This window comes from Cyprinodon tularosa, unplaced genomic scaffold, assembly GCF_016077235.1.
Source record: "Cyprinodon tularosa strain WSP-4 unplaced genomic scaffold, ASM1607723v1 ctg724, whole genome shotgun sequence".
In the NCBI taxonomy this organism is placed as follows: Eukaryota; Metazoa; Chordata; class Actinopteri; order Cyprinodontiformes; family Cyprinodontidae; genus Cyprinodon; species Cyprinodon tularosa.
The window spans coordinates 91,705-104,286 of record NW_024039479.1 but is presented as its reverse complement, the minus strand read 5'-3'; the positions used below and the strand labels follow the sequence as shown (position 1 = coordinate 104,286).

Here is a 12,582-nt window from a genome sequence, read left to right as displayed (position 1 = left end):
AAGAATAACTCAATTATTTTTTTCTTCAAATAAGTATATTTGTTCTTGATTTGAGGAGGTGAGAGTCTTTGTTAATGAAAACTTACATTTAAAATAATAAAAAAAAACTTTTGCATTGTCTTATTATCTAAGTGCATAATTATCTAATTATCTTATTTTATGGGTAAAGATACTCATTCCATTGGCAGAACCTCTTATTTACCTGCTCAAATTAAGGTTAAATACACTCAATTTAAGAAATGTTGAATTATTTGTAGATGGTTTTTGCAGTGTAAATCTTACTATTGCCTGGAATATATTACATATGGTGTTAAGGTACTTTTTTCTGAAGGTTCTTAATCAAAATGAGCTTTTTCAAAGATTTAACTTTGAACTTTAAGCTTTTCTCTGTATATTAACTTGTCTGTTTAACCACTGACTCTAAGTTAAATGCCAGTTTTTCTTTTTTCTTTTAGAAAATAAATGCAAACTGCATTTTCAGTTTGGGACATTCAGTCCACTGCTACTTTGAATGAAGGACTAACCCACACCCACTCAGTGTGAAACTACTAGACTGAGCCATATGTTGTCAATACTTGCCTGTTTGTGTATCAGAACAGATTACATTCTGAACAAACATGTGGAAATGTAATGCCAAATTACATCAGTGTTAACAGAACATACAATGATCTATAAACCCGGTGAAACCCGAACCACCTGAACAGAACTCACCAACAAAGAAAACAGAGTTACAAAGTTTTAATGCTAAAATCTGCCGTTAGAGTTTCGAAGGAGATCTAAAGGTTCAGATACTGTTAATCATTGAAAACCCTGAAAAGTTAAGGCTTTAAAGATGTTTGCCACTAGTGGCCTTTTTAAGGCTGATGGACCAGAACCAAGACAGGCGCATTGGAATGAAAATAATTTACCTTTAACAAAAATGTTTTATTCTGAAAAAACTTGGGAAGGCACCTCTAGAAATAATAAAACTATTTAAACGATCCAAACTATGGAGTTCCTTTATGTGTTGAGATGATACAGGGCTTGGAGTTCTGACCAGACACCTTTATGTCTTCATCCTCTGTCTTCTATCCACTTCCTTTTGGTACATTTTCAAAATAAACGCATCCTGTCAGACAAAATAAACTAAGAAGAAACATGATAAAAACGATCTATTTGCTTTTTGGATATACAAATAAAAATATTTACCCCTAGAGCAGTGATCCAATCAACAAAATACACAGCAATAATCGGCAGGTAAATAAGGTGATCTGCCAATGAAATCAGTATTTTTTATTGTTAATATATGATAATTAGATAATATACACTTGAAATAAGAAAATGCAATTGTTTTTTTCCTTATTTCAAGTGTAAATTGTCTGGTTCCATTGGAAAAGTGTCTCACTTCCCTCCTCAATTCAAAGAAAATGTGACTTATTTACATTTTTTGCCGTGTAATACAGAGAATTATTTATGCTTCTATATCGTGTGTTGACCTCTTTTAGAACCGGTTTTAAAAAGCAGACAAGATATATATTTTAGTCCAGAGCCCTGCAGAATCAAACGGAGGAAACAACTCCTGCTTCAGGATTTTCATTTTACTTTCTGCTCATTCATCCACAAATATTATACAGTTAGTCTGTCTGTAGAAAAGGACAGAAATATATTTTACTGTCCCACAGAGTAGAGATTCAACTGTTTCAGTGGCTGCAGCTTCAACCAGCTACAGGCGTCACTAAGAGAAAAGAATATGACTGAGAAAAACAGGAAAAGCTTCACTGCAAAAACAATCTACACATAAATCTATATTTCTTAAATTAAGTGTATTAATCTGAGCAGGTAAATAAGCAGATCTGCAAATGGATTGAATATTTTTACTGTTAAAATAAGACAATTAGATAATATGTACTTGAAATAAGACAATGTAATTGTTTTATTTTAAAGGTAAATTGTCTTGTTCCATCGGCAAAGTGTCTCAATTTCCCCCTGTAATTATCTTATTTTTCAGGGTAAAAATGCTCATTCTATTGGCGGATATTATTAATTTTCAAATCAAATTAAGGGTAAATAAGCTTAATTTAAGACATTTTATACATTTTCAGCAGGTGTCCATCACAGATGAGCTGCTTCTGGAGGCTCGGTGGTGAAGCACCTGTGCAAATAACATTCAAGTAGGGAAGAAAACTCTGCACTGTCAGCTGACACTGATAAAGAAAGGTGCACTGCAGTGCTTGCACTTTTACACATTTGTTTATTTGCTTTGGGATCAGTGGATGAGTATAAAAGCTCCTCCTGACCCACACAGAGCTATTGGCTCTTTGGTAAGATCCGCCACACGCTGCAGAGCGCCACCTTCACTTGGTCTCCATGGAAGCCAAAGCTCCATGTTTGATTACAATCATTCTGTCTCTGTGCTCTCTTCTCTGTCTCACAGGTCTGTTGCAACCATGCAGGTTTTCTCCTGGTCGTTTGTTGTTCTGATTCTGGTGTCGGCTTCCTGGGCTGAGGTAACGATGTGCCGCTGGGCATGCAGAGGCACAGTTGTTCTGTTATCAGGCTTTTGTTTGGAATTATCTCCAAAACATAGAACAGAATTAATACTACAACAATATTTCTAATGCAAAGAAAAATCTAATTTATATATTTTCACCTTTATTCAACCTGTTGGAGGAAGTTCCTTCAGTGTTTCTGGACTGTAGAGAGGTTTGAGTGACGACTGAAGCATTTGAGATGGGGAGGTTTACAGTGAACTTTACCAGTCATATGTGGCTTTTCTCTCTGTGTCTGCAGCTCATAGTAACTTTATTGGTCTGTTGAGGAAATAATGGTATCATTTTGGGTCAAACTCTTTCAAACAGTGGTCACCAGCATAGTGCCTGCAGGCACCACAGCGCCCTCTAGGACCACATGAGAGTCTCACCGGTCTAAAACTTTATATTCAATTCAGTTTATTTCTATAGCTCCAATTCACATCATGTCATCTCAGGTCACTTTCCAGTTCACCAGATCATCCAGTCAGATTGATTCAAAGTTTTCTATCTAAGGAAAACCAGCTGATTGCACCGACTCATTGACTCTTCAGCAATCCCTCACACTAAGCATGCTTGTAGCGACAGTGGAGAAGAAAACTCCCTTTGAACAGGAAGAAAGCATAACTATAGAGATAGCTCAGGATAACCTGAGCCACTCTAACTAGAAGCTTTATCAAAAAGGAAAGTTTTAAGCCTAGCCTTAAAAGTAGACAGGGTGTCTGCCTCAAGGACTAAAACTGGTAGTTGGTTCCACAGGAGAGGAGCCTGATAACTAAAAGATCTGCCTCCCATTCTACTTTTAGAAATTCTAGGAACCACTAGTAAACCTGCAGATTGAGAGCAAATTGCTCTGTTAGGAACATAAGGGACAATCAGAAGCTGAAGGATTTTAACTACAGTTTGTGGACTTGCTAATATATTTATCAATCATACTTGCATTTACAGAGATATCAAGTGACAATATCTAAAAGAAATATTAAGAACATGTTTATGATCAATGAAGTCTGCACCGTGGTTCTGGTCATCTTCTGCTTCATCCGGTACGGGTCGTGGGGCAGCAGTCTCAGCAGAGACTCCCAGACTTTCCTTTCCACAGACACCTCCTCCAGCTCTGCTGGGGGAAGCCCGGGCGCCCCCAGACATGGGCCCCTTCCTCTGGGAGGAGATCCCCAAGGTTGAGAATCATTGCCCTGGATGAGATGAAGCATCCCGGTGCAGCTGTAGGTCTTGGAAGGAGGAAGCCAGCAGAACCACGTCATCTGCAAAAAGCAGTGATGAAATCTGCTGGTCCCAGAACTAGACCCCCTTCTTGCTTTAGCTTGGCCTAGAAATCCTGTCCATAGTGGTTCTGATCAGGACTGGTGACCGAGGGCAGCCCTGCTGGTGTCCAAAATGCAGTGGGAACAGATCTGACTTAATATCCGTAATACGGACCAAACCCCACCCCTCCTCCTGAAGCGGAGGTGCCTCCATCAGCTGGACACTCCTCTCCAGCACCCTAGCATAGGCCTTAAGGGAGGCTGAGGATAGTGATCCCCTGTAGAGGGAACACACCCTCTAGACCCCTTCTTATGCACTTCTTATGTCTGTCCCAAACCACAGTCCTCCCAATTACGCCAGGAGTCGCTGTCATTTACCACATGAGGTCATGATAGAAACCTCAGGAAGGGGGCTATCCAACCTGAACCTGGTTATTAAAATATTTAATTAACACAGGCAGAGGCTACGTTAAATGTGGAGGTTTTCTGTAAATTCAGAGTGATTGTCAATGTTCTTACCAAGCACCTTCATCAGATGGATCAGGGAGTTCAGCTAGTTTATCAGATTGTAGCTGAGATGGAGTGAAAAGTGAAAGCAGCCCAGATTACTGCAGGCTCCTGCTCTCTGGGTCTCCTCTGTCAGCGTCTCCTCCCCACCATCACTGATCCAAGACCTGCCCGCTCCTCATGAACTCATCAATGCACAGGGCACGTAGGGACCAGCCCCCCCGTTACTCTTTCATCCTCTGACGTCCTAAACAGCTGCTTTAAAATCCGTTCTGAGCATAGCTCAGTTTGCTAACTGCTACATTTTGAGATTAGATGAAACATTTGGTCTCATTGTTGGGGATATTTCCCTGACATTAGTGTCAGAGATATTTCCCAGACTTTGGAGTCGGGGATATTTCCCAGATGTTAATGTCAGGGATATTTCCCAGACGTTGGAGTCGGGATATTTCCCAGGAGTCAGGGGTATTTCCCAGGAGTCGGGGATATTTCCCAGGAGTCGGGGATATTTCCCAGATGTTAATGTCAGGGATATTTCCCAGACGTTGGAGTTGGGATATTTCCCAGGAGTCAGGGGTATTTCCCAGGAGTCGGGGATATTTCCCAGGAGTCGGGGATATTTCCCAGATGTTAATGTCAGGGATATTTCCCAGACGTTGGAGTCGGGATATTTCCCAGGAGTCGGGGATATTTCCCAGGAGTCGGGGATATTTCCCTGACATTGGAGTCAGGGATATTTTTCCAGACGTTAGTGTCGGAGATAATTTCCAGGAGTTGGGGATATTTCCCAGGAGTTGGGGATATTTCCCAGACGTTGGAGTCGGGGATATTTTCCAGGATTCAGGAATACTTCCCAGGAGTCAGGGATATTTCCCAGGAGTTGGGGATATTTCCCAGATGTTAGTGTCAGGGATATTTCCCAGACTTTGGAGTCAGGGATATTTTTCCAGACGTTGGAGTCTGGGATATTTTCCAGGATTCAGGGATATTTCCCAGGAGCCGGTTATATTTCCCTGACATTAGAGTCGGGCATATTTCCTAGGAGTCGAGGATATAGTTAGATATTAGTGGAGCAGCAATCAGTTAACAGATCTAGGGCTCATTTATGGAAAACTGTTTCTATCTAAAGCCAGACATACTTATCCAGTTTCCAGCTGCCATTCATGGTTCTGCTTGGAGAAGGTAAAAAGTTGTGTGTAAAGCATGGAGTATAGTTTTAGAGTATTTTGTCAATCAAGTGTAATGGGTTCTATGTGGACATAGACTTATTGACCATGGGTGTCTAAGATCACTTCTTCTCCTTCTTCCCCTCTTTCATGCTGTGGTGTCTGAATGCAGGAAGGTAAGAAAGGAAGAAGAAACAGTCTCTTCCAAGGTAAATGTTGCATAGATCTAAAGCTTTGCAAATGTTCTGCTCTGTAAAGAAGAGGTTGCTGCCATTGAGGTGGACGCCTCCCAGGAGCTGTCCGTCAGTAAGCTGCTGGAGCGAGCCAACAGAGACCGCAGTAGGTCCAGACAGCTGTGACCCGTTTACACCGTGGTTGAACCACTGTGCTCTCTAACCTCACTCTGTCTTTGTCTCACAGCCCCAGATGTTGATGAACCCCCTCTAATCGGCGGAGATATCGCTTTGAAGCCCGAGGCAGAAAGGAATGCTGACCCCTGCACCTCCAGAGGATGCCTCTGGTTGAAATACACAGATGGAAAAGTCTACATCCCCTACTACATCGCCAACCACTACTGTAAGCATCAACTCCCTCTATCAGAGACTCATAGTCAGATATGCTCCTAGTTCACCTTGTGGTTGCTGACTCCTACCTGACCACAGCTTACCGTGAGAGAGAGATCATTGTCCGTGGGCTGGAGTCCTTCTCTGCGGTTTCCTGCATCCGTTTCCGGCCCTACCAGAACGGTGATCACGAATGGTTGAGCATTGAATCCAGGAACGGGTATGACTCTTTTCTTATTTCTTCTTTGATGTCATTTTACGGCTGGTAAAACACAGCTCTGGTGGATCGCTGTGTCCATCTATTGAAAAGCGCCCCGGTGCGGCTTACTACGTTAGCATGTCTTTGTGTTTGCAGCTGCTACTCATACGTGGGCCGTCAGGGTGGGGCCCAGACGGTGTCTCTGAGCCGACAGGGCTGCCTGTACCATGGAACCGTCCAACATGAGCTGCTCCACGCCCTGGGCTTTAACCATGAGCAGACCCGCTCAGACAGGGACAACCACATCAGGGTCCACTGGGACAACATCATCGACGGTTCGTCAGTGCTGAACTCTTCCTGCCACTGATGTCCTCCTGTCTCTAAGTCTCAGCTCTTCAGCCTGAACTCAACCTGTCCATCTGTCCTCTGCAGACATGGAGTACAACTTCTATAAGATCGACACTCTGAACCAGGGAACGCCTTATGACTACAACTCTGTTATGCAGTATGAGAGGTCAGACATGAGCTTCGTTCAATACCAGATGCTCCCATGTCCCAGTACAGCGAGCAGCCGTGTTTAGGCTAAGCTAACGCTAATGCTATCTAACGGCTGATGTGTTAGCAGTCTGTGATTTCTGATAATTTTGGTTGATCGGCTTTCTCTGTGATCCCACCACTCCTCAGGTACGCCTTCTCCAAGAACAACCTCCCCACCATGGAGCCCATCCCAAACAGCAATGTGTCCTTCGGCCAGGCCACACAGATGAGCCAAAATGACATCACCAGGCTGAACAGACTCTACCAATGCTGTGAGTCTGAGGGAGAAGGGAGGAAACGCTTGTTGGATGAGTTCAGAAACGTCAGCGAAGCTGAGCTCGTTCCACACTCTGACAGTATTAAATGAATCTTTTATCCTCAGAAAACCAGTTGGTCTAAGCTTAAAATCATCTGTTTCCCTGCAGAAGCTGCAGATCCGGACCTTCATCCAACAGGCTGAGGAAAGAGCTGGGCCTGATGGGAGTTTGGTCGCTAACTCCAGTAGCATCGCATGTTGACTGGTGTCCAAAGAGAATACAAAATAATATTAAAGAAAAGTTCAAAAACTGATCAGAGCTTTGTTCATTTGGAGTGAAAAGTTTGGCTGAGGAGTCAGGAAAGATGAGAGGAGGAAGCCATCATGGCCGTTCATCATAAAACCAGTGTAGGTACCAGATCTGCTGTGGTCCTGCTTCATGCCAGCGACGTTACGCTATATGAGTGGCTGAAAGTAAAACATTGTGGTTGCCCAGACAACGATAATAACATCACGCAGCATCAGTGTGCCGAGTCGGGAGCATCTGTAGCTGTTAGTACCATTTTTCTGTTCAGTAATTGCAGCCCATATTTGGTCATTAGTTTTGGATATGTTTAATTTGCATATTATAGAATATTTACGATTGCATTATAACTGCATTAGTGGTTTACAGTGTTAATAATTTCCTTCTAGTTTAATCTGCATTCAGTTTAATGCTTAGAATTATTTTGAATGGAGAGTCAATGACGCTGAGCGATGATGTTTTGGGAGCTTGCATGTCTCTGGAATGTAAAAAAAAAAACCTTGTGTGTTTGTTGCTTCTGGAAATAAAGACGGGGCGAACACACTGTTTTCTACCATCGTTCACTTTAACACTTGTAGACTCATTCATTCCATCTGACTGAGTGGTTATTTGCATTCATCTGAAGAAAAAAATGTTCAATATATTAAGAACAGACATTTAGCCACTACAGTAGCATTAGCGAGTCTAATGACTGATGAAGTTTTACCTGATCGATAACAAAACTGAAAAAAAATCTGTTTCTGGTGAACAAAGTAACTGTTAGACCATGAAATAAAGAGCTGGGTAGCGCTGTGGCTAGCTGTAGCTAACAGGTTAGCCTCTTTTAGCTCGGTCAGTTAGCCATATAAAGTGTCCATTTTCTACAAGTAGAATAACTGTTTGGTCTAAAATCTCTACGAAAATCATTTAAAGATGTTCTATTTGTCCTCCTCTGCCCTCAGATCTTAATAAAAAGAAGTAGTAGTAGTACTGCTACTTTTTGTCACCTTGTTAAATGGCAAAGCTCAGTCTTAGAAGGCAGTACTTTCCTTCAAGACTGACAAAGATAGTTTTCTATCTTTGGCTATGCTAGTGAAGACTCTCAGTCATCCAGGGGTCTGTTTCATGAAGCAGGTTTACCGAAATCTCTAATCTTTCTAAACTTGAAATCAGGGAACGGAAAAATTTCTGATTCACAAAGGGAGTCATCCTCTGTTTCTGTTGCCATAGTAACATCCTCCCAGAGCTAACCTGGTCAGTGGTCGGTTTTCTTCGGTAAACTCAGAGTGTCTCTGTCTCCGCTCTCCTTACAGCCAATCAGATTGTTCTATTTTCTGATTTAGTCTAATTTTTGATATATATATAGGTCCGTTAGACACATTAGGTTTAAATAAAAAAGACATTGCATGACCATTTGATGTGGATCTTATTAACGAATGATCTGCACTTTTCCACAGAGAATTAAATATTTATAGAGAGAGGATTCTACAACCCAGGGACAGGATATGAGATTACTTGTTCTTGGTTTGCACATAACTTTATCTTTATTTAGTTATATTTACCGTACATGAAGAACTACTGAAATTATTTTCAGATTACACATAAATAGATTCATTAATTCCGTGGGGCAAAAAAGGAATGACTTTAGGATTCACTCGATGATAACCTACTGAGCCTACTGGCACAATCTGAAGCCAATCTGTGGGACTGATAGCTTCTAATAACGACCATTTATCTGGATCATAATATCCAAAGCGTGGCTGCAAAAAGCCACTTTACTGTGTAAAAGAAAAATGAATTGTTAATACATTGTATTACATATTAAACGGACACTATACTAAGTAATAATAATGAATTGTAATTTCATTGGTGCTTTTATAGAAACAAAACTCTAAACTCTTACAGGAAATTAATAAACTCATAGCCTTTATGTATTTTCAGCAGAATAGTAACCGGTTCGCTGTTTATTGAATAGAGTTAAAGTACCTGTTAACCCTAATTCTTTAAGATTAAGATTAAACTTTAAGGGTAAATAAATCTATATGTGTGTAGCACAAATAATTTGTATAAAAATAAATTAGGCCTGTTGAAATTGCTTTTAAATTATTTAAAATTCTTTAAGAAGTAAATCTATCTTAAGCTGATCTGGAATAAATATGCAAATTTATTCAACATAAGTATTGGTTAATAATTATACAGTGTTCAAATGACTCAATTGGAAATAATGATAATAATAATATTTAATATTAATAATAATAACATTAATAATAATGATTACAATGATAGAGGAAATAAATAACAAGATTTAATTCCTACATTAAGATGAATGGTTGAGGCTTTAAAATTATCTATTCTCAATGAATCCATAGCTCAGATATATCTGGAGGTTAAATAGACTGAAAATTTATGGTTTTTCTTCAACAGAACATGTGTTATTTGTTCTGATGAAGAAAAGGGTGGAAAGAAGATAAAACAAGAGAAAAACAGCAAAGCTAAACTAATAAGGATCCATATAGATGCTGTTTATTTTTCCATCTGGAACAGTTCATGTGGAATTTGGGTTGATAATTTAGAGCAGAATAAATAAACAACCTAAATAAAATACTAAATTATGACTAAACCAGTAAAGTAAATAAATAAGGGAATAAAATGGCCTTATAAAGGAAAATTATCTATTTAGGCAATTCTTAGCAGCAGAGGACAGAAACGGCTGCTAGACTGCTGGATGAAGTTTAAACACCTCAGCCTGACTGTCTGATGAGCGTTTGGGAAAAACCAGCTTTGTTGATGTTTGTTGATGGTTCAGCTTCTTGGACCCCTGGTTCGCTGTTTCTTCACCTCATGAAACTCTTGTTTCTGGTTTGATTTTGCTTCGCCTTGGAAACATCGTTCTTGAAATCAGATGGAGAAGCCCATTTTCTTCTCCCACACACATCATGTCTGGTGGAAGCAGCAGAGAAGGCTGTGCTGCAGCGTCTCCCCTTGTTCACATTGCTGCAGTCCACTGACACACACACAGTCCTCCCTCCCTCCTCTGCTGAGGAGAAGCTTGTTTGGATTTCTGCAGGTGCAGAAGTGATAAGGGTACCGAATATAAGGAAGTACATTTATTGGGTAAGTTTAAAATTATGGAATAATTCAATGATTTGTGACAAAGTTCAATTTTTTATCTAAACTTCTTTAAGCTACATTAATTTGTTTTATCTACTATTGTTACTCATGTTCCTCACATGAGCTCATAACGGGTCGACCCTTTCCTGGACCACAGAACGGACCTGACCTCTGACCTCTGGCCAGACTGGGACTGACAGGTGACACATTAAAATGACCTACAAGACCTTTTTTCCCTTAGAGACGGCTTTACAGAGGGACCAAGGTGCCTGGAGACCCTGATGGAGGACCATCTCAGCCATCCTTCCATTCTTCAGCAGGAGGAGGTGTGGCTCAAAGACATCAAAGAAAGTGATCGGAGCTCATCAGGAAGGAACCAGGAAAATTTTCAACAAAACAAATCAGAATAAAGGGGCAGAATAATCCCCTCTGATTGGTTAATTAACACATCAGTAGTCCACCTGATGTGTTGAGGACCAGCTGCTCTGCAGACCACCCATTGAACCTCGTTCAAAATGTCGCCTGTATAAGGGACCAACATCAACAGAAAGTTGAAGACGCCCACCTGAAGATGTCTGACATCAGCTTTGGCTTTTTGATTTTTTAGTCATACAACATGAATGAGAAGGGAAATGTGTTGTGATGTGTTGTATTTTAATCAAAGATTAACATTTTAGTATCTAAGTGTTTGATTTTAGTTTTCTTGATAATAAAAAGAAAGTTCAAGTGTTAGATGACCACGTGATGGCTGATGGTCAGTATTGATGACCACCTGATGGCTGATGGTCAGTATTGATGACCACCTGATGGCTGATGGTCAGTATTGGCAGAGATTTCTGGATTAGAGGATAAACTCTGATGATCGGGTCATCTCAGCTACCGTTGGGGAAGAGGAGCGCTGAGATTAAATCCTCCAACTTTTCAATGTGTGCTTTGACTGACCCTGATTCTGAATAGCTGAACTCGTCATCTGCGTGAAACATCTTAGTGTTATGATTTTAACATTTTTACTTTTAATGAAACTCAGATTAATAATTTGACTTACAGTTTGTAGACATGAAGGGGTTTATTGTTTTGACTGATTTGAACTTTTCTCTTTCCAGGGAAACAAAAAGGGTAACTGATAATGATAAGAACTAAAAATTTTAATTTTCAGCAAATAGATATTTTTCCATAAAAGTATCATAATGGGGAAAAACAGTAAATATTTTTGCTAACTAAGGTGTGATTCCAGGGCTCTTTTTATTGGCAACATATTTTAGCTATCATAATCTTGTCCATACTTTTTCCATCTATTATAATCAACATTGTCCACCGACTTAATGCAGTTGTGGATTTTTGATTTATTATTTTTTTAACTATCATTTTTATTTTTATTTTAGTTTTTTAGTTTTTAGCTTTCTTTACATTTACTCACAATTTTGGTTTCTTAGTTTTCTTATATTCATAAATTTTCCTTTTTTTTATAATATCGATTACACAAGGATAATATCCTTTTAAAATCGAAAGGGTGGACTGTAGTCGGAAAATTTTTATCTTTCTTCTATTATATATTAATTTATCATATTTACTCACTATAAAAGTTTTCACTTAGTCTGCTTTACCTTCAAGGCCACACATTTCTCTCCAGGCTGGTGTTTGTAGACCAGACATACAGGTGCTGGTCATAAAATTAGAATATCATGAAAAAGTAGATTGATTTCAGTAATTCCATTTAAAAAGTGAAACTTGTATATTATATTCATACATTACATACAAACTCATATATTTCAGATGTTTATTTTGTTTAATTTTGATGATTACAAATGACAACAAATGAAAATCTCAAATTCATCATATCAGAAAATTAGAATATTACTGAAGACCAATAAAAACAAAGGATTTATAGAAATGTTGGCCAACTGAAAAGTATGAACATGAAAAGTATGAGCATGTACAGCACTCAGTATTTAGTTGGGCCTCCTTTGGCCTGTATTACTGCAGCAATGCGGCGTGGCATGGAGTCGATCAGTCTGTGGCACTGCTCAGGTGTTATGATAGCCCAGGTTGCTCTAATAGTGGCTTTTAGCTCTTCTGAATTGTTGGGTCTGGTGTATTGCATCTTCTTCTTCACAATACCCCATAGATTTTCTATGGGGTTAAGGTCAGGAGAGTTTGCTGGCCAATTAAGAACAGGGATACCATGGTCCTT

General features: G+C 39.7%; 1 protein-coding gene across 1 annotated transcript; it reads left to right on the top strand.

The window, feature by feature from the left end:
• The first annotated feature begins 2,340 nt into the window (after positions 1-2,340).
• On the top strand, positions 2,341-7,842 carry LOC119772688 (low choriolytic enzyme-like). Its single transcript, XM_038269226.1, has 8 exons — positions 2,341-2,486; positions 5,700-5,781; positions 5,863-6,018; positions 6,105-6,225; positions 6,361-6,539; positions 6,637-6,718; positions 6,889-7,013; positions 7,167-7,842. Coding segments are annotated over exons 1-8 (870 nt in total). The 5' UTR covers positions 2,341-2,363; the 3' UTR covers positions 7,169-7,842.
• The last annotated feature ends 4,740 nt before the right edge of the window (positions 7,843-12,582 follow it).

Bases quoted from the DNA above. Each gene is read 5' to 3' on its own strand.
- LOC119772688 (XM_038269226.1), top strand. From the start codon at position 2,364: ATGTTTGATTACAATCATTCTGTCTCTGTGCTCTCTTCTCTGTCTCAC. The intron at 2,487-5,699 runs GTAACGATGTGC...CTGCTCTGTAAA, and splicing joins TGTCGGCTTCCTGGGCTGAG to GAAGAGGTTGCTGCCATTGA. The intron at 6,019-6,104 runs GTAAGCATCAAC...ACCTGACCACAG, and splicing joins CTACATCGCCAACCACTACT to CTTACCGTGAGAGAGAGATC.